This window comes from Erigeron canadensis, chromosome 9 (genome assembly GCF_010389155.1).
Source record: "Erigeron canadensis isolate Cc75 chromosome 9, C_canadensis_v1, whole genome shotgun sequence".
In the NCBI taxonomy this organism is placed as follows: domain Eukaryota; kingdom Viridiplantae; phylum Streptophyta; class Magnoliopsida; order Asterales; family Asteraceae; genus Erigeron; species Erigeron canadensis.
Genome location: NC_057769.1, coordinates 32,021,104 through 32,042,388, shown reverse-complemented (window position 1 = coordinate 32,042,388; position 21,285 = coordinate 32,021,104). Strand labels below are relative to the sequence as shown.

The following is a 21,285-nucleotide window of genomic DNA, read 5'->3' as shown; positions in this document are numbered from 1 at the left end:
TTATCCACCGCTTGGCTGAATTATTTGCAGCCCACTTGTTAAGTTGCTAGTATTAATTTAGGTGCAAAAGGCCTGTTGAACTTGCATGCATTGTTCCATATTCTCTGGATCAACAATGTGGAGTTGTATTGGTTCAGAACATATATTCATGTAATTTGTATGCTTTTATGGAGTTTAAAGAATAAATAACTCCAATTGCCAGGCAGATTGGTTTCCTTTCCATATGGTTTCCCGATTACAATTTTGCCATTAAGTACCATCAGTCCTCGTGGACACTGACCCCTAACATAAGCTACAAGAAAATCAGTATGGTGTACCAGACATTTGAATTTTGGCTGAAGACATACGTATTCCTATACATTCTGGAGACAGCTACTAGTATCCCACCTAGTGCACCATCCTTGAAATGACCTTTCTCAAAGAAAAACCAGGATACCTTGTAAAGATGTGATGTTGAGTTCCAAAAATGATGTGTTAGTTACAAGATTCTTTTGTGATAACATCATCTTGTTATGGTTCATCCGCAGGTGTCAGTGGGTCTGCATCCGTGGAGTCCATTTCCTTGACCTTTTTAAGTTGCCTCAGTAGATCCAACCTTTCTGGGCCATACGTAGATGGAATCTAAACAAAACACGTGAGTTTGTAAGACTAGGTGTCGATTATTAGCAAAGCAAGGAATTTGAGACTGGTATACGCACCAGAGATGGTATATATCTCTTAATAGCGGCTAACATCGCTGCATGCCCAACTGCGGTCACCTACACAATGCTCATGTGGTAATTTTAGATCAAAAGATATGAAGAAAAAATGGTTAGGCCATCAAATTCCCCAGCTACTCAATTCCAAGGTTTCATACAAGAGGTGACATTTTCAACCAGTTCAGTTATAAACAGGTTGTTTAGGTTGTGTTTTACTCCAAAGCGGTCAAATGAAGTTTTAGTTGAAGGGTAACATTTCAAATGGTTTAAAAGTCACTGAAAGTTCCTTTTGGCGCATACAACCTTCTAATTCGCAGATTAATGTTATTTTTGTAATACTATTGTTTTCATAATTATGAACAACCTGAAAAATAATTTCATATACTTTTAAATTTTAATGGACAGCTGTTTTGACCCATAGAAGTTCCCATTTCAAGCTGAGCTTGTTTTGACCCGCTGTCCAACCCCCCTGATCCAACCATTTTGTCACCTCTATTATATACTGTACTCTTACTCTAGTCTGAACAAATGCCATTTTTCACTTGGCACACAATTTACAAAGATTTTTTATAGTAAGTTCAGATCTCATAAGATAATTAAGGATGCTAGTATTTTGTGATGACTGCTGGTACGTTCACAAATTTGGATCAAAATTGAACCAAAAAAGACAAATTTTACTTTTATTTTGGTACAAAGAAAAAGGAACAGTGTTCATTTATTTTAGGACAGTGGGGTACTGCTTTTGTACAATGTCCACTGTCCATGTAGGCACATGTTATAGAGCAATCAGGGCCTATATAAATGACCTCCGAAATGAGTAATTAAAGTATATAGATGGGAACTCACAGGTAAAAGCATGAGAAACCCAATCGGAATGACTGAAGCCAAATCAGTTAGAGTTCTTCGAAGACCTTGCTTTTCCTTTTCTGTCAATTCATCCCCTGTGAGGACCCTTATAAGCAATCCAGTAGCTGCAGCAACATCTATCGCTAGAAGTTGAGTACCTTGCAACACGTCCTGAATATAAGCAACGGGGAGAAAAATCAGTGGTTGCAATCAAACAAATTTATACAAAGAGGACTATTCCCTCAGGCGGCAGAGGCATCATACATACCGTGGTAGTTTCTTTCAACCTATCCAAGAACTTCTCGATAAAATTCTCTTTCTCCTGCACCTTGACCACTTGAAGCCCTTTGGGATCACTAGAATACTTAGCAGCATCATCCATCACATTAACCTCTTCCTGAATAAACCAAAAGTAGAACCAATCATAATATAGAAAGACAAAAACAGCCATGCTAAGTTTTCGGTAAAAGGCCGTCACCCCTGGTTATTTTATAAAAATATCAATAAAAACAGGCGCTTGACTCAATGTCAAGACGACTTAGCCATAAGTTTTGCATGACTACTTCCTTAATATTCAATGGAGGTCTTTTGTACACATCTTATTTGCTCCATCTAGTTTAGGTATAAACATAAAAACAACCTCTTTGTTGTTGGAGCTTTTAGCACTTCTTTGGACCCGCCTTTCAAGTTCTTGCAGCTCATTTCTGATTAAATTAAATTGCTGAATTTCATTTGTTTCAGTTACACGTGTATTGTCCTGCATAAAACAAATCTGGCTAAACGTCTAATAGAAAAGAAATGAAATGTTGCAATGTACATCTTCAGGCTAATAATAATTAAAAGCTAAACCAAGTATGTCTGCATTTGATCAAAGCATGTCTGTATGTGTGAATGAATAAAAGCATGTATCAAGATTCAAGAAAAAGTAATTAGTAGCATACACTGCTATAGGAAGTTGGTGAACCGGAATCTAGGGTTCTAGGACGGCGTACCAAAAAGCTCCATAAGCCATCGGAATTACTAATAACACGGAAATAAGGAAAGCAAAATAAACAAGGAGAATACCAAAAAAATTAAAGCATCAAATACTTATGTCAGGATAGATTGCATATAATTGTAACTAAGCTCAGGTCTGGTTTCTATGTCAGGTAACACACTTATTGGCCTCAAAAAAAGGCTCGAACTCTCAAAAAGTTATCATTGAGGGTAATCTTATAAGCTAACTGGTTTCTAAGTGTCATGCCCGATGAAAAAGTCAACATGCTCAAAGTTACCCACACTGCAGCTGTTACATCAATATTTGAGTGGGTAACCAGATAAGATTACCTAAAACCAAAATTTTTTTATCCTAGTTTTGAAAGTTTGAGCAGTTTTATAACATAAAAAACAGAGTGTGTTGCCAGAAGCAGAAATCAGACCGAAGGTCATTTTATTTTATGCATATTGCCCCTAATGGCCTAATGTTATGGTCAAGTGCTAATAATTATTAATATAGGACTATACCTGCTAGACTTATCTCTCTCTATATTTGAATTCCCACGGCTAATGCCTCTACTACTATTAGACTGCCTCTTGTTGCTAACAGAAGATTCAGAACGGTTAATATCATTCCCCTAATTCCATTAAGATATATTCAAGTCAACCAGATACAGAAGTTAACAACCATAACAATAGTCGAGCAAATGTTTCCAGAAAACCTTCATGAGTATGTTTGTCATTACTCAAATCCATAGAGTTACCTGCTTAAGGAGATCTGCCTTTGCCCTAAAAGAAGCCTCAAGAAATTCAGCCTCTTTCTTGAGTTTTCTTATTTTATCAAGATCAGAACCAGCAGGTTTTAGATGCTCCCTCCCAGAATTGGAGCTTGATATGTGTCGTTTCTGAAGTAATTTTTCCAACTTGAGAAGAGCTTCATCAACACTCTCCAGTGCCTAAAAGATTGTAGCAGAAGTGCATCAGCTCACCACTATGATAGATAAGAGGTGGAAAATGTGGGTTGAGTGGGTTGGTTAATGAGTCAAAACGGGTAAACTTTAGGTAGATATCAGATTGGATTCAGGTGAAACATTTTCCTGTCCAAATATTAAATATTTTTATATATAGCTAATGTGTTGACCGTCAAGTATGCTTAAAGATTTTATACCACTTCAGTAACAATCTACCAATAACTTTTTAAAAACCATGACTTAAAATGTTTTATGCATTAAGGTCTTATGCATTACAATACAATCTGGGTGACTTTTGACCTGCTCACCCTATTTGAACCATTTCCATTTAAGCTCTTTTAATTGATATTATCCATTTGGATCTTCTGAAATAAAAGATTATTATGTTATTTTGAACAGCAACCCATTATTATGTGAATGGGTTTAACTGTTAGACATCTAAATCTTATCCCCCTTGCAAACATCAGAAGCTGGTACAGTGTATCCTCAAATAATTTTCTCCCAAAAGGTATAGCTAGGCTGGGGACACCCTTGACCCTGGGTGCCTTTTTTGGCACCGGCCATTGTCCCACACCACAAGGAATAGCTCCATGCCATTCCTTTGGCCCAGTGGGGCACGCCAGACTGCTAAGGCAGAGCTGGAACCAAAGACTTCCTTATTATATTATGTAATTTTCTGCCTAAGTAGTAAGAAGGGTGGTAAATGGAATCCTTAAAAAAAAATAAAACAGCACCACACTTAAAGATTGCCCAAACTTGAACTTCTTGCAAAGCATAAACATTTCATAGCTGTCCTCCATCTAAAGAAGATGAAGATACCTTATCAAATGAATCAAGATCTTTTCTTGATGAAATGTAGCTTCTAGAACTAGCTATCTCTACTAAACCTGTAGCACCGTTTTCAGTCATCAGCTTTCTGCATCAACATTTTCTTATCCCGTTAATCATGAAGGTTAACAATCAGTTGTTGATCAAGAGATTCAATTTGATAACTGCAGGTATCGATATTAACATGTTTTTGACTATATAATCATCATATAGCGATGTACATGAATCTTTGCACAGAAAGAAAGACAAAGAGAACTGTCATTTGGTCTCGTTCAGCTTACTTTGGTAAACCCACTTCTTCCTTAGATTTCTTTAATATGTTGTGCCTGAAATTTTAAAAATATCTTAGTCCACTGGATAACAAGCCAACTTTCATATGAAATATTAATGTAATGAACTATGAATAATGGTATACCCTCTAGATAGGAATCTCACAGCTTTAACATTAGAAGGGTGCTCCAGCCATTTGCTGTATTTAATAAAGCTTTGAATCCAGTGTGAACAAACATCTAAAACAAGAGCAATAGCTTCCTCACTTGGAGGGTCTCGTGTGCTTTTATGACCATGCATGAGCCTCAAGTTCTCTACACCTGGATAAAATGGAAGCCAGTCTAGTTCCTCACAAACAACCTATGATAAAACAGGGCTAGTATTAGATTATCATATATTAACTTTTTATAGAATGCATAGTTTTAAATATGCTAACCTCCACGTACAGTTGATAAGAACTTATTGACGACAACTGAGGATAATACAGCACACTGCCACCAATGAAATACCTGCTACGGAAAAAAAGGACAATCAGATTCATATCAATGCATAATTGCTACGAGTAATAATGACAAATACGGAAATAATTGTTACTTAATAAATTCACCTGATTAAACCTCCAATTGGTTCAGGGAGTGTCTCAAAGTTCTTTGCACAAAGGAAGCACTGAGTCCTCCTTCCGAGAGCGATGAAGAATCCAAAAATAGCCAAATCCTTATTTAAAACCTACGGAAAAAATAAAATGATAATCTTATTATATGTTTAATCAAAACATGAAATACGATAAATACGATATTACCTCAATGCTTTCAGAGGTTGACAGTCTTGACCATATTCGTTCTCTGCCAAGAGCCTGTAGTAGCTGCTTATGCACAAGATTTACCCAAAATAAAACCTCTTTAGTGCTGTGATCATCTTCCACTCTACATGCTGCAGCACGAGGCCCGAAATGGACTAGAAATTCTCGGTGCAGACCTATCTTTTTAATGGAATGATAAGCTTTGCGTATGGAAACTAATCCAAGTAGCATCTCCATCAGTCTTCCATTTACGTTTGGGACTATGGAGTAAAACTGCGTGCAAGAAACTTTGGCGGGCCCAAGTTTTGTTATTGCAGCAACGCAACCCAAAGCAAAAATAGGCACTGCTTTCCCACTTGCATCCACCAAGCTTGACAGCAGTCCTTTGTTGATCCCAACAACATCAGCAAAACGTTGGTCTTCAAAATAATTAACGTAAGTAGATACTGCCAGTGGGACTTGTTCAGACCAGAACCACTCATAAAGTTCTGATTTTTTGTCTGACAATGTATCCCTGATAGCATTTTCCAATGTAGCACAGAGTTGTGACAGACTGCACCAATGCAACAGTTACAGTAAATGCTTAATTGGCATACCTACATATAAGTCAGGATATGCAATTGCATACCCTCAAAATCCTACCAATAGTGCCAACATTTCAAATCTTAAATATATTTCTAGATAAACCCTGAACAATGCATAATCAAATGACCACGCATTTTCTCTCAAGTTGTTCTTGTGTTAGAGATATACAAGCTGTTCTTGTATATCTAAGATTACTGAATCACAAGTTGTTCTTATGATCTCGCCTTTATCTGCCATTGTTGAACTTATAGGGTTTTACCCTTACCAAAAATTATAACATACGTCGGCTAAACATGAGATGTAAAATGCTAAGTGTATTAAAAGTACCTCTTTTGAACCAGAACATTAATTTCTCTGTTTCTTCTATCTCCTAGAGATAAAACCTCACATGCTGCTAGCAGCAATGAACATGCTGATGCCTAAATACATATGGAGAGCATACTATGAGTAATATACACGAATGCATAACCTACGTGTGACTAAGCATTAGCACGGGTGACACAAAACATAGATATGTAACTTGACAAACCTGGTAAGATAAGGTCTTCACCCATGCATTTTGGTCTACACCAATCCAATCAATTGAGAACCATGATAAATTTGACACAGAACTCTGAACTCTAAGGGCTGACTCAAATTCCCGTGCAACATCATGCAATGATTGGAGAAGTGCACTGTTATAACCTTCATTTTGTAATGGATTATCTAGTTTGTCCCGCAGTTCCACAGTATCCCCAGTAGTACTTGGTTGGGGACTGCCATTAACTGCAAGACTATCATCAGCAGAAGCAAAAGGAGAAAGGTGTCCCAATCTTCTTGGTTTATGACAGGCTAAGCAGTGCAATTGAGGATCAACTAATCTGAAGCTAGAGCCGAAAGAAAGCTTTATCTTAAAGTTCTTCCTAGCGCGTACTCTAGATGAAAAATGATCCAGGACCACTACATTTTTGTGGGAAAAGCAGTACATTGAATTCTTAAATGAAAACCATGGATTCGGAGATCTGCGTAGATGAAAGTTAATAGTGAGCAACAACCTATCCTGCACAAGAATTATCTTAAATCTTTCTGCCGATGAACTATTCAAATCAAACTACATGCTACCCTGTCCCTATTTTTGAAAGCATATGACATGCTCCACCCATTATTTATTCAACTAGCACAAGAACCACATCCCAATAACAGGATGGTCAACTATCAATCCTCAAAATCCTTGCAACTAATTAGGCTAATTCATTAAGTAGCATTTAATTATCAATCTTCAGAGCTTAGCCCTCGAATATTACACTCTAAAATTTAACATACAATCACACAGCACAAACACCTTGATCATCATTTGTGTATGATTTTCCTGACTTTATTCGTGGCGACATTGTCAGAGGATGATTATGCATCGTGGTACTACTCCTACTTGAGCATACTTAATGACCGAGGGATCACCCATCGATGTATCATACAAATGGGATCACTCCTTTCTTTCTCAACAAGATTGATCTCTTCTTTCTTTTTCCTCAACAAGAACAACAATCTTTTGAGAGTTTCCTTTCAAAAACCAAATTTGATCAAATCCGGACTTAAATGAGTATGTTACTGATGTTGTTTTGTTATTTTATGTGTTATAAATACTATATAAATAATTTATAAAAATTTTTCATAAGTGTGCGCCTTGCGTACGAAAAGCTCGCCGCTTTTGCGCTTTGCGATTCCAAAATGGACCATATCGCTTTTGTGCGCCTATCGCTTTTTAGAACCAAGCTTAAGGGGGTAGATACAAATGGGATCATCCATCCTGGTACTACTCCCCAGTGGAGAGTAATGGGATCACCGATCCTACTTATATAGTTATATCCGAGCACACGTAACTACAGAAAGCAATAACGGCACCACAATCTTGTCTCAAGAGTTACTTATGAGCCCGGAAATATTCTATGATGTCCACGGCCGATATGGGATTTGCCTAAATTTTTAAATTTCCATAAACCACGTTTATTTAAGGGTTTGTTACCAAGAAAGGGATCATTAGTTGAAATGTTTTCAATTAATGGGTAAAATACTTTCTATCACCATAATTAGTTCAACCTAAGTCAAAAAACGGTATTTTCATTTTTCATTCAAATAAAGGCAATGCGTCAATACACGTAGACTTTCATAACCACATGAAAATCCACATGTATCGATCAGATGAAGTGGCTACTAAATACGTACATATACAACAGAATTACGTTTTTAGATGATAAAAGCTCAATTAATTGGGAAAATGATTCGTACTGCAGACTTTACCTAAGTTTAGGTAATGCCACTTCAAAAAAAAGTTAGAAATTAAACCTTTAAATTTGATAAACATACATAGCCCCTGAATTTTACGTAACCTCCCCCTGAACTTTACATAATCCCCATGCTTTACCTAACTGCATCCTTTACCTAACCTCTCCCCAAATTAATTACCTTTTTGTTTTTGGCAATAAACCCTTTATATAATTCCCTTTGTAGTCTAGTACAGCATATATAAAAGAGAAGGTCAGGGTTCAAATCATAGCGATACGATTATCTGTTCTTATACAGAAAAAATAAAATAAAATAAAAAATCAAACAGTAAATGTATAATACACACACACACTTACAGACTTACTTCCATTTAGAAACAGTGTTGGAGCAACAAGTATTTGGGAGATACTGAAATTCTAAAACTTCCATTATTCATTCATGTATAGATATAGATATCAAAATGTCTGGCAGTTTACCGGTGATGGCAGTTATATAGTGGCCGGAAATTTAGCGAAAGGGAAAGTGACACGAAGTGTGTTGTGGTTTCCGATAAATTTGGTTTCCTGTTTGGGGAGATTGGTAACGGATAAAGTAGTTAAAAAGAAGGTTGGTTAAAAATTTGGTTTTCGATAATCTTTTTTTTTTAATTTTTTGTTTTTCAAAAAGTCTAAGATTTAAAAATTATCAAGTGGACTAGTCTCATTCTCAGTCTCCAGCTATTTGCTGGATCTGCAATCCCCTCCTCATAAAAAATATCAAGACTCGAACTCGAGATTTTAAAAAAAACCCACATCTAGAACCCACATAATAAATTTAAAAGATGAAAAAAATAATAAACCATAAAGTTGGTAACATTCACTCCCGGGTCCCAATAATAAATTCGAGATGTATTCAAGCAAAAAACATACTGTAATTAGTACTCTAATATAGGTCGTAAAAAATTTGCTTAATGTGTAGACTTTAGTTAATTAGATACATCCATGACGATCGAGGGACAAAGAGGTCACTGTCCCTCTAACGTGTATTATTAATCATAGAAAAATATGGTTTGTATGTTAGTGTTTTAAGTTTGTTTATTGAGTAAAATAATTTTCTGGTTCCATCCTTAACCTTCTTTAATTAATTAGTCTTGCATGTTAAATGCTTATGGCACCAATAAGTAGTTATTTCAGTCTCTATATTTATCATTGTTTTCGTCTTCTTTTTGTTACATCTTGGCTTACCATTTAACTGAGTTTTCCACTTGAATTGAAATGATTAATTTCTTGCTACATAAAATAAATATATATAGATAAGATAACGCAATGACATCAACAAAACAACTTTATAACTATTTCAATTCACACTTCATAATTTCATATATAGATCAATGTTGAAACACATACATATTAGGATCGAGGAAACTAAAACAGCAAGGAAGTAAATATATATGTATTTTAAAGAGCGAATGCTGACAAGGTCACCAAGAACATAAGGACAACAACCGTTAGAAAAGAAGCAACCACTGCTCCACTGATTTCTTGACAGAAATCATTGAATTGCTGACAAATGGCCGGCCAGTTTGCATCTGAGTTTCCGTTATGGGCCAAGTAGACGATGGATGCAGCTCCACCAGCTGCCGCTGTGGTCAAAGCAGCCATAACCTGTAATTAAAATATAAAACCATAGATTGAGATCAATTGATCATGAAATATTGATATAGTAAGTACTATATATATATATATTCATTGTAAAGTTTATAGCGAACCATTGTGCTTTACTTAGTCGTATACATTGGGGGTTAATTAGCACACACTATTATTTAGCCGTAGTGTGTTTTGAGCGTTTTCTAAAAAAGAAAAACTTCAATTAGGATCATAAAAAATGAAACGTGTTTTGATCGATTAATTTTTTATATTGTGGATAAACAGTACTTATATAAGGCAAAAATAAAAGATATAAAAAGATCAAAATTTTGAAGTTTTTACAGTGTCAAGGATGATGAGGAGAACCCTTGGAGCAACTAAGTGTGGCCGGATAATGCAAACTATAGAGATAGGGATCGTGAGAGCAAGGTAGGCAGCAGTGATGGCGTTAGCGATCACAAAAAACCTGTTATACAAAATCACCTTAAAAATGACAATTTGAATTATGTAACATATGATATATATATATAACCAATGGTATGCAACTATGTATGCATTGAGTCTTGACCCATAATAGTTAATTAGCTTCCATTTGAAATAGAAAGCCTTTTTTATATGAAGGAAAAAAGATTTTATATTAGTAGTATATATGACTTACGTAAAAACAGGTAAATCATCGAACTCAGCTTTGAATTGAAAGAACTGAGTGAAAAAAGGGAGTGTTTGTTCCGTGGAACCCATAGCTATCGCGGCAGCTAAAGCAGTAGCAATGCCAGCTAGTCTTAGTATAACATCGAATATGGCTAGGCCTCTTTTGTACCCGCCTTTTGGAGTAGTACCCTTATGATGAACAAAACGTTTCATGAATCCTGAGGCGGCTTTTGGTGTTGTTAAAAGCGGCGCCTTTCCCTTTCTTTCCTTTGGTGTCTCGGTAATGTTGACCTTGGTTGCTTCACCTTCCATTTTATAGATCGAAGGAGCAAAGCAGGATTTAGAGATAGAAAGAAAAAAAGAGAATTAAAGAGGTTGAAAGATGGTGAGAATAATGGTTATATGAAAGAAGGTTTATATAGAAGATTGAAAATGAAAGAATGGTTGGTTATACAAGTAGTGAAGGAAGTATAATGTAGTTGTTAGTATTAATTCTTTTTTAATTTTTGTTTTCTGTTTCTTTGATGCTCGATACGAGAAAATGAAGCTATATCAGTCATATGATATGATAATATAGTACGAGTATATATTTTCAAAAAAAAAAAAAAATATCCACTGAAAATTTGGACGGAATAGGTAATATTTATGAAATTTATTGATTTAATAATGAATAAGCATGTACAAAGAAAGTCAAATACATAACAAACCCCTGACTCCAAATTCAGTCAACTAAACAACTTCCATTTTCCCTACTCCACTAGGATACATAAGGTGATATATATAGCCACCTAAACCCCTTTTATTTTTCTGTTAAGATTTTCTAATTGTTGTGTGGTCATCTTAATCAAATAAACCTACTGGTCTAATTAGTGAATGCTAACATGTATTCAACCTGAATCCCCTTGTTCTTGACCCAAACCCAATGATTTGAAGAAGGGACTTATTTGGGCTAGAAGATGGTAGTAATATGATTTTTTGTTATATCTATTGGGCTAGAGTTTGGCCTAATGGGCTTTTATGAATTACTCCTTATTTGGCCAAAAATGTGGAATTAACAAAAATTCAAAAAATGTTCATCACAATAACTTCTAGAACACATGTAGACAAACAAATATTCAAATGTTATGTTCCATACAATAAATACATGGATTAAACTCTACCATTAATTCATATGGTATATAAGCTGTGCATCAGTGCATAGTGTTTTTTGAGAATGTAAAACCAGTCATTAAAAATGGCAGAAAATAATAGTAATAATGAGAGGGAAATAGTGTGTGTAACAGGAGCAGGTGGTTTTCTAATAACTATACTGTTCATGCCACTGTTAGAGACCCAAGTTAATGTTCCTTCCTCACAACATATATATTTGTATAACTGTTTTTCACAGTTTTAGTTTTGCTCAACCTTTTTATCCTGCATGCCTTATTTAAGACTTCAAGAATCTAACTGAAGCTGTTTTAGTATGATCTTTTTTGGGCTAATTATCAAAATGGATCAAAAACGAAGTATAATCTGTATATTGTCCGAAATCATATGACCTCTTTTGAATCCTTTGCAATTTTTTAATACTTTTAGATATACAATTGACAGTTATGATCAACACTATAAGAAGGATTTATCTTTTGGGCTTTGTGTAACTTATTCTTATACCATTTCTTTCAGTGAATGAGAAAAATGCGCATTTGAAGAGACTCGAGAAAGAATATGAGAACTTGAAGCTATTCAAATCAGACCTTCTCGACTACGACTCTCTTCGTTCAGCCATCGCAGGATGTGATGGTGTGTTCCACACTGCGACTCCAGTACCATATGGTTCTGTATCAAATCCTGAGGCAAGTTTAAATCACCTCTGACTGAACCTCTATCTTTTGACTACTTGAAGCATTTGCAAGTTTCAACTCATTCGGGTTGTGTTTTATCTTAAACGTGTCAAATTATGCTTTTATACTGATGTTGATGATATTTGTTTGTAGTCATGCTAATGCATTACTTATATGTATTTCTCAAACAAGCGGTCAAAAACCTTCCCGTTTTTATCTGTACAAACGGTGACCCGACCCACCCATTTTGTCTAACTTTAATTTTGACTAACCATTTTTGGAAGCTCTAAAATTACTTTCATTGCAGGTGGAATTAATTGAGCCTGCGGTTAATGGTACATTAAATGTACTCAAGACATGTTGCGAAATAAATGTCAAAAAAGTTGTGTATGTATCCTCTATAGTTGCTATTGCGATGCTACCTAATAGACCCACAGATGACAGATCGACCATTGGATGAGACTTTTTGGTCTGACCAAGAATTCTGCAGATCAAATAACATAATCAGCTTAACTTTTCTATAATGTAGACTTATGATACCCCCTCTCATTTGCATTACAAGAGTGAAATATTTTTTAGAACTTTCACTTTTCATTGCAAGTTAATCATGATAAAATAATACGAGTACTAGACTTTTCAAAAAAGAAAGAGTTTGAAAGAAAAGTTGAGTTCCAAACAGTGTCATCCTCAGCATTTACTTGGCAGAATTTTTCCAGTCACTCATTCTTGCAATTTTACAAAAGAAGTGGCCAGGCCGGTCAAGCAGATTGGGTAATGGGTCAAAAATAGTAATTTTGGTACCTATAACATTGTATGTCCAGAAGAAGTTATTTGTTTATAAACAGTGTTGGTGAAATATGGTTACAAATTTCGCCACTAGTCTATTTCTTTGAATAAGAGGCTTTAGAAGGTTTTATGCATTAAAACACACATTGGGAGACCTTGTGACTCGCTCCTTGTGTATAAAGATACATCTACTCCGAGATGACTCATGCAAGCAGATGGGTCAAAATTTTCACCATCATGGCAAACGAATGAGATTTTTCTGCCATTTCACAATAATAATGGTTCATTTACAACCAAAAGCCAAGTAAAATGGTTCAAAAATCGATCTATTAATCATAAAAATATCTAATGTCAACTGTGCTATACAGGACCGGTATGCCCTTTCTAAGACACAAGCAGAAAGCCAGGCTTGGGAATTCTCAAAAACAAACGGTATTGATTTTGTGTCCGTATGCCCAACACTTATTATAGGACCCATGCAGCAGAACACGATCAATACTAGTAGCTTGTTTCTTATAAGGCTTCTTAAAGGTTGGTAATACTGTATGCCATATTATTTTCATTATTTGTCTGCATCTTTCTTGATATCACGGGATTGTTATGAATTTAAAGTAAGATTTTTGTTGTATGTATGTGTATTTGCAGAAGGAATTGAAATAGAACACAGACTGGTGCCGATTGTAGATGTACGTGATGTAGCCGAAGCACTAGTTTTAGTATATGAAAAACCCGAGGCCAATGGAAGATACATATGCGCATCACACGAGAGCAGGACAAAGGAATTAGTAGGAATACTGAAGAAATACTATCCAAACTTTAAGTATCCAAATAAGTGAGGTTCTTTCTAATTCTTTTTATACTTCCTCTATCAAGTGAATACATAATCAATCTCTTAACTTATAGAGATTTTCAATCCTAAAAGCTACATGTTTGTCATTTTCCTTACACATAAGGCAAATGGGTTATAAAAAGGGGTATATACTATAAGTCCAATTTCAGTTTATGTTCATATATTCGAAATAAATGTAAAAATTTGGACCATTTTTCATTTTGCAAAATTTGTGTGGGTTGTGAATTTGTAATCCTATATAAGTCAAATTCTGTAGAGGATCCGCTACCATGTAAAATAAGTGGCTACTATTTCTATTTTTGTTGTTCCCTTGCATCTTGCTGAACTTTATAGAACATGATAGACTAAAGACGTTTGAGCATTTTTAAACCGAAATTTGTGCTTAAAAGGAATTTTGATATGGCTAGACAAGACTATTCTAAATATATTTGCAACTAGTTGAACCCTTTTTTAATTTGTGCCTAGATAAACCACCTCCACCACTAACAGTCGCTCTCACCACTACACCGTCGTCGCGGCGGCTAATGCCGTATTGCGCGAGTACCATGCTAGTTTTTGTTAAAAGAAGTTCTAGAAGTTCTAATTGTTATATTTTGAGTGTCGTAGTGTTATTATTTAACTTCATTAATGTATTTTATATAAATTGATTCTATTATTCACCAATTATAATTTTTGTGCTTTCTGTTTTTTTTTTTCCATTTTATCTGTTTAATTAGCCCGTTAGAAAACTAAGCTGTATGCATATAATGACTAATATAGTATTTGATTTGAAGTATGCAATATATTATACTTTTTTCCATCTAGACGGAGTCATATAACCATGCACATTTGTTGACCGACAATGTCATAATTCATCCAATCTCATAAATTTGAATTGTCAACTAAACAAAAATGAGTTGACTTTGAAGGATCATCATATCTTTGGCTCAATTTATGAAGTATAAAAACCGATGCACAATGCAAATGGAAAATAACATCTTAATCGAAAAGATATTATTACGTATTATTTTTTTTTTTATTTCTCAATCTAGCTAAAAGAGTACCATGGCAAGTAATCTTAGATTCACCACATTCATTGGCATCCTTCTCGCCATCCTCTTAGTCGGAAAATCCCAACCTTTCTCAACTAGCTTGCCGCCCTCAACATTCCGACTTGGGAGGCAGAACCTAACACGCCTTCACTTCTTCTTCCATGATGTCGTGGGAGGCCCAAATGCAACCGCTATTCGGGTAGCTGAAGCCCCGGTCACGAACACTTCCCCCACAGCGTTCGGGTTTGTGGCCATAAATGACAACCTTTTGACTGTTGGGCCCGACCCAAACTCTACCCGTGTAGGAAGATCACAAGGAATGTATGCGTCTGCGGACTTTGATGAAATGAGCTTCATGTTGGTCCAAAATTATGTGTTTGAAGACGAAAGGTTTAATGGAAGTACTTTGAGTATATTGGGTCGAAATCCTATCTTGTCGTCGGTGAGAGAGTTTCCAGTGGTAGGAGGAACTGGTGTTTTTCGATTCGCTAGTGGGTATGCAGAAGCCCGAACGTATTTCTTCAATGCTACCAATGGAGATGCCATTGTCGAGTATAATGTTTATGTTCTTCATTATTAATTTCTCCTTGCTTTTATTTTATCTATATGTTTTCTACTCTCATTTCATTTCCATATAATACAATATTTTCTCTTGCTTTGTCTTGTGAGAATAAAAGATAGATTGGATTTAGTTGTGTTTCATCCTATTTTGATTTGAGTTGCATGCCTTGGCTCTTGCTAGTGTTACTCGGCCCAACAAATAAAAAAGAAAAAAAAAAGTCTGATAGGCTTTTTCTTTTTTACTTTTTGTTCCCAACAGTTCACAAGGGAAAAAAAAAAGCAAAATAAATATATGTGTTGGTTACTTGGTATCATGTTTTACAGCCGAAAAGAAAAACAAAAAAACAAAGGGGTAACAAATATGCTTCTAGCAGCAGCATACTTCTACCATTTTCAGAGGTAGGGGAGATTTATATTCACACAAGTGAAAAACATGGGTATTTAGCGTCTCTCACGGTTAGACAACAGAAATTATATGGACATATGGGTTGGTGAATTGAATGCTGGTTATGTGACTGACCGGCTCCGTCCAATATAAAAACACATGGGTAAGTGCCCTCTGGCTGAGTTGGCGGGTTGTGATTGGCCAGTCAACCTTAACTAAAGCTCAAAATGAGATCATAGAAAAGGTGGGGAGGTGCTGCGCGCTGGATAGATAACAGAAAAGAAACGTGTGATTGGCTAGAGGTTTTTGGCCGTACGGTACTTGGTCTCAATATTAGACAACAGATGGTGATCGTTCGATTTCGGACTGTTATTTTACGAAGCACATATTTTTATTTATATTTAATTATCAAAAAGCGTTGTTATGGGTTACGTGTAGTCCTCAAAATAGAACCCATGATGTACGTACTACTCCTTTATTATATAATCTCATTTTGTCAAATATATAGAAGTAAAACATTTACATCGTGTTTACACTATCAATATGATGGTAGGTAATCCTACAGACTGTTGCTAAAGCATTTCAAGAAACTCTCAACTGGATCAACAAGTGCCGACTACTTGAACGACAAGTGAACCATTGGACCCATCTGATCAACTCGCCGGTTCTTCAAGACAAACCGTCTTACATACCAAGTTAGCAAACTCAACACTATCCCGGGTACCTTGCATTGTTGACTTATTTCGTTAAAATCTGTTAAGATTTAGTTATATTCATTGACCCCCGATACATGTAGTAATCGACCCGGAATTAAAGAAAGGAGAATGTGAAGTTGCTGGTACCGGATTGTAAGGTTTGATGTCTATTATGATACTGATCTTTTTGATCTTCCGTAAGCAAGAAGCCAAAGTAAGCCAAAGCTCTATCTTTTTTGTTAATTCTGAATTGTGAAGCATACATAGTTGTGTAATACTCGTATATAACAGTAGATGAGAACTTAGACGTGCCCCTATGTAATGGGTTTACTGTATATTATGCTTTTTATATTGATTTTAAGTATTAGAGTCGAAAACATGGGATGACTTTGAAGACTTGGAGTGTCATGCAAATCCATGTTAAAATGATCATGAACACATCACACGAAAAATACAATGCATTTTGAGACAGATTGATAGGTCGAAGTAAATTATGCTTCAATCTATGCCACATACCATAATTCACATGAAAATAAAGTTGTCTCCTAAGTTTATACAAATGATAATGTGCAGGAAGGGAATGGGATTAATGCTAATAACATATTCACAAAGATGAGCATAAGCATTGTGATGTTTGCCTTTGTATTTGTAATCCACTTGGAAGGAAGAATAGACTAATGCATGTTAACTGTGAATATCAACTTGATTAAAATTAGTGTGCCTTATTTATCAAAACACTATATCTAGGATGTTGCAACAATGGTAGATTTTTTGTATATATCAACTATATCGCAAATCATAAATATGCATTATATCCCCTACAAAGTCAGATTGTTTCAATTTAATGTAATTTACGAGAAATTGTATATATCAACATGGTATGGTTTCTTAACTGGTGTATTATCTGAAATACTTTTATGATAGCTAGAAAAAGAAACACCCATTACTTAAGTCGTTGCCTGATAGCATTTTCTTTATTTTTATTTTTTATGTTTGGTTGATATATAATTCATAAGGTGAATTTAATTCTGCTTACAAGTGGTTGAAAGAGAGTTTTAGGAGGTTTTTTGCTTAGGCATCATCGAGGATCAAGAAGGTAAATATGAAATCTCAAGGATCAGGAAGCTTCTATATTGAAAGTCGAATCATAAGTGATGGATGGATTAAGCCTTAAAGCTTTATATCATGATTCTTGAAATCTTTTAATAACATTTGGTGGTTGTTATTTAATGTTGTTTGGTATTGATGTACTGTACAAATGAGAAGACCGATGAAGACATGTAATCGTGTTGTCTTACGTCGTGATATTATACAATTTTGGTACTACTCACGGCATCCATTAATGGAAAAAAAAATAGAAAAAACCCTACAATAAATGGTGGGATGAGATGTCTTTTAGAGCATAAGTTAAATAACATATATTAGATATTCACCTATCAGTGCTCATAATTTGCATCCTTTGTTGTAAATAATTGGATATTTAACAAAGGAAGATTATTTTTTACTATGTCATTTACGATGAATTATTTTAGAAAATAAAAAAGCGCGATGCAACGTGCAGGTTTCACCTAGTTATATATATATATACATATATATTATATTATTGGTAGAGTTAAGAGAAAAATATAAAACTTTATCTTTTGATCTAACCATTGAAATTCATACACAAAATAATATTGGCCTTTCAAGCTAAAGTCAAACTATAAAAAGTCAAACTTTATTAATTAATAAAAGTTCTATATATGGATATTGCAATATTAATTTAATGAGAAGTATAAATTGCATTAGATAGGCACCAGGGTTATTGTTATACAATTTAGTAACATAAAAAATTAAAAACTACCACTGTACTAAGCGGCATTGCAATAAATTTGTAATTTCAAACTTTAATTGATTTATATTGATATTTTTAGCAAATTTACACCCACATTTTGTAGTATACTCTTATTAATAAATAAACATCCTTTACGTAATATGGAGCATATATAGTTTTTTATGAACTGAAATAATATCTTACGCTTATTTCATGTCAATAAGTTATGTGTTATCAGGTTAACGGGTCAAATATGTTAGTGAATCGACCTATTAAAAAAGGGAAAGTGATAAACCAACAATAATATTTAGCCATTTAGAACAATGTAAGCTTTATATAGTTATAAACAGTGCAATATAATATGTACTTGTGTTGTGAATGACTAAAATGTGTTGTATATTTATCACTCCGCGTTTAAAAAAACTATATAAACGTAAATATTTTGGGTTGGCGGGTTGAACAGATGACTCGAAGGATCAACCCGAACCCAACCCCCGAAAAATCAAGTTAGTGAATTGACGGGTCAGATTTTACATGCTTAAGCTGATTTTTTTTGTCGATTTCAGGTTGGATCAGGTGTTGACAGTAGGGATGACAACAGGCCGAATATGAGATAAATTTAGCTAATCCCGGACACGATTAATAATCTCGTCCCAAACCTAGACCGAGGCCTGACGGGTCCCTATTACTTACTAATTGTCGGGTTCAAAACGAGTATCTGGTAAATGAGTCAGGTTCATTTAAAACCATCCATGGGGCCGAACTCGTTAAAAAAATTAATAATACCCTCATAGACCTTACCCAAAAAATTCGAGTTTTGGACTTCTCCATCGGGTTCAGGGTTCTTTGCCAACCTTAATCGACAACCCTATTTTTAAATATAAGTAGTAGTAATAAACTGACCAAGTGTAATAATTAAATTTACATATGTATTACACATTAAACTATAAGACCGTTTTTGTCTTTTTACGATACATCTTCTAATAAGTTTTGACATATGTTTCTTCAAATACGTGATACATATAGAAAAAATTTTTTTAGCCGGTCACCGACCAGGTATTAATCTAGTTATATATACGCATAAGCAGATGTTGAATAACTTACAACTTAGTAATTAATATGATAATGATACTAAATAAACAACCAACTAGGTTCAATCCACGTATGGGGGTTACAATAGTATATAGTTCTAAATAAATCCTCGAAACCTTCTTCAATGTTTTTGCCATGGAATGTATGAAACCGACACGTTTCAAGAGAATAGAACACTACTTTCCCATTTCCAGTATGTAATAATCTTGAAAAGTAGATTTTGTTCTCCATTTCTGGTAACTTGGCTTTGATGCAGAGACATGTTGTATCAGATATATAAACCATATGTTTTCCCAAACCATCCATTTTCTCCCATTCTGATTTAGAATCGTTTAAATTGAATACCTCAACAGATTCTCCAAACTCGCCCAAGATGACTAGTAAAATATGTTGATCACAATTTGCTAGGAAGTATTGTACAGAAGATCTGCAACTTGTTGGGGCTTTAGATACAAGATGCTCCAAAGAGTAATCTTCCTCGCCCATTTGTCTAAAAACACTAATTCCTCCCTCGTTAGATAAGGCATAAAGATCATGACCATAGAACGTTGGAAACTGAAAAGAATACGGATCATTACCGCCAAACTTCAAGGTGAATCTACGCCAGGATTGTTCCTGGGCAACAAAATGGATGTAAACCTCCCATTCCTCGCATGTCGTAAATCCAACCACCATACAATCAGGAGAAGTAGGTGGTGCTGAGAAACAAAACCTGCCTATACGAAATATTCTAGGAAGCTTGCATAAAACATTTGTGAAGGGGTTATAGAACACCGTGGATCCAGAACCTAACTTATACATCAACAACCAACCATATCTGGAACAATATATGTGGTGATCAGCAATCAATTCCCGAGATGTTGTTAAAAAGTACCTATCACCTCCCATGGGATCTATAATAGTGATAACGCCCTCGTTGTCCAATACCATCAACCATGGTGAAACTAACGAATACATCTGCAATCTCCTTAATGCTGTTTTGTTGCTTCTCCATTTTATTGGAGGTGCTGCTAAATGGCATTGTTTGCATGTACTGCGAAAATTCATGTACTCGACACCAAGACAGTGCTCCATAATCTTTTCCAATAGATGAAACGATATATCAAGCAGGGGTGAATATTCACCAGTTGTACTATTGGATGCAATATTCTCATCATCATCCCTTATTAATCTACTATCTATGCCATTGTCATCCCTGTCCCCTTCTCTTTGTTTAGAATCATCAGCATGATAACCTGCTAAACTACAGAAAATAAGATCTTAAAATGTGACTTTTTGTGCTAATATAAAACATGTACGACTTTAAAATTTTATTTTAGGTAAAATATGGTGGTGATGGAGGTCGTGGTGGTGTAAGACTTTCCACTATCACAACCCAACTCAACCCAGCCTTTTATGAGTTTTATCTCAAAACTAATTTCTCTCTCTCCCACTTACAGAACCCAACTTAATCTAACTTTTCACTCACATAATCACATTCACAACCCAACTTAAACCCAAAACAATATTTTATTAAATGAAAAAGTTGTCATTTAATGCAAAAGGACATCAGAAGGTAAGAAAGTAAATTAAAAATATCCAATTAAAGCAAGTGGGTGGTAGCAAACTGTTCGTGGCCTCGTATTTCACTCACATAATAAAATAAGGGATCAATTATGTCCTTATTCATTTTTCTGTACCAGTTGCGGTATATAGTAATAGTCACCACAGTGGATAGTCAATAGAGGAAAACATATAAATGA

The 21,285-nt window shown here is 35.0% G+C and overlaps 3 protein-coding genes and 1 pseudogene across 6 annotated transcripts; 2 read left to right on the top strand and 2 right to left on the bottom strand.

Moving 5' to 3' along the window:
- Positions 1-145: 145 nt before the first annotated feature.
- Positions 146-8,827, bottom strand: LOC122581566. Of its 4 annotated transcripts, none has more exons than XM_043753797.1 (17): positions 8,599-8,827; positions 6,502-6,973; positions 6,300-6,391; positions 5,388-5,940; positions 5,196-5,314; positions 5,025-5,097; positions 4,734-4,948; positions 4,600-4,644; positions 4,310-4,406; positions 3,284-3,475; positions 3,048-3,157; positions 2,486-2,564; positions 2,185-2,301; positions 1,813-1,941; positions 1,545-1,715; positions 699-758; positions 146-621 (listed from the first exon to the last, which is right to left on the bottom strand). In XM_043753797.1, exons 1-17 carry the CDS (start codon positions 8,661-8,663, stop codon positions 511-513), a joined length of 2,700 nt encoding a protein of 899 aa, XP_043609732.1. In that variant the 5' UTR covers positions 8,664-8,827; the 3' UTR covers positions 146-510. The 4 variants fall into 4 exon arrangements, with proteins under 4 accessions (XP_043609732.1, XP_043609733.1, XP_043609734.1 ...); XM_043753798.1 differs by having other exon boundaries at positions 6,502-7,011; positions 8,599-8,647; XM_043753799.1 differs by having other exon boundaries at positions 8,591-8,619.
- Positions 8,828-9,670: 843 nt separating this feature from the next.
- LOC122584042 (casparian strip membrane protein 1) lies at positions 9,671-10,822 on the bottom strand. Its single transcript, XM_043756399.1, has 3 exons — positions 10,518-10,822; positions 10,202-10,325; positions 9,671-9,877 (listed from the first exon to the last, which is right to left on the bottom strand). The coding sequence occupies exons 1-3, from the start codon at positions 10,820-10,822 to the stop codon at positions 9,671-9,673; spliced, it is 636 nt and encodes a 211-aa protein (XP_043612334.1).
- Positions 10,823-10,942: 120 nt separating this feature from the next.
- Positions 10,943-13,952, top strand: LOC122583595 (annotated as a pseudogene).
- Positions 13,953-15,007: 1,055 nt separating this feature from the next.
- Positions 15,008-15,582, top strand: LOC122580862 (dirigent protein 22-like). The gene has a single exon (XM_043753013.1). The coding sequence runs from the start codon at positions 15,011-15,013 to the stop codon at positions 15,575-15,577; it is 567 nt and encodes a 188-aa protein (XP_043608948.1). The 5' UTR covers positions 15,008-15,010; the 3' UTR covers positions 15,578-15,582.
- Positions 15,583-21,285: the final 5,703 nt, after the last annotated feature.

Coding starts and splice junctions, on each gene's coding strand:
- LOC122581566 (XM_043753797.1), bottom strand. CDS start 8,663: ATGGAAGTTTTAGAATTTCAGTATCTCCCAAATACTTGTTGCTCCAAC. Junction 3,158..3,283: donor AGGCAGATCTCCTTAAGCAG/GTAACTCTATGG, acceptor TAATGGAATTAG/GGGAATGATATTAACCGTTC. Junction 622..698: donor AGAGATATATACCATCTCTG/GTGCGTATACCA, acceptor TGTTTTGTTTAG/ATTCCATCTACGTATGGCCC.
- LOC122584042 (XM_043756399.1), bottom strand. CDS start 10,822: ATGGAAGGTGAAGCAACCAAGGTCAACATTACCGAGACACCAAAGGAA. Junction 10,326..10,517: donor GATGATTTACCTGTTTTTAC/GTAAGTCATATA, acceptor TTTGTATAACAG/GTTTTTTGTGATCGCTAACG. Junction 9,878..10,201: donor TCCTCATCATCCTTGACACT/GTAAAAACTTCA, acceptor TTTTAATTACAG/GTTATGGCTGCTTTGACCAC.
- LOC122580862 (XM_043753013.1), top strand. CDS start 15,011: ATGGCAAGTAATCTTAGATTCACCACATTCATTGGCATCCTTCTCGCC.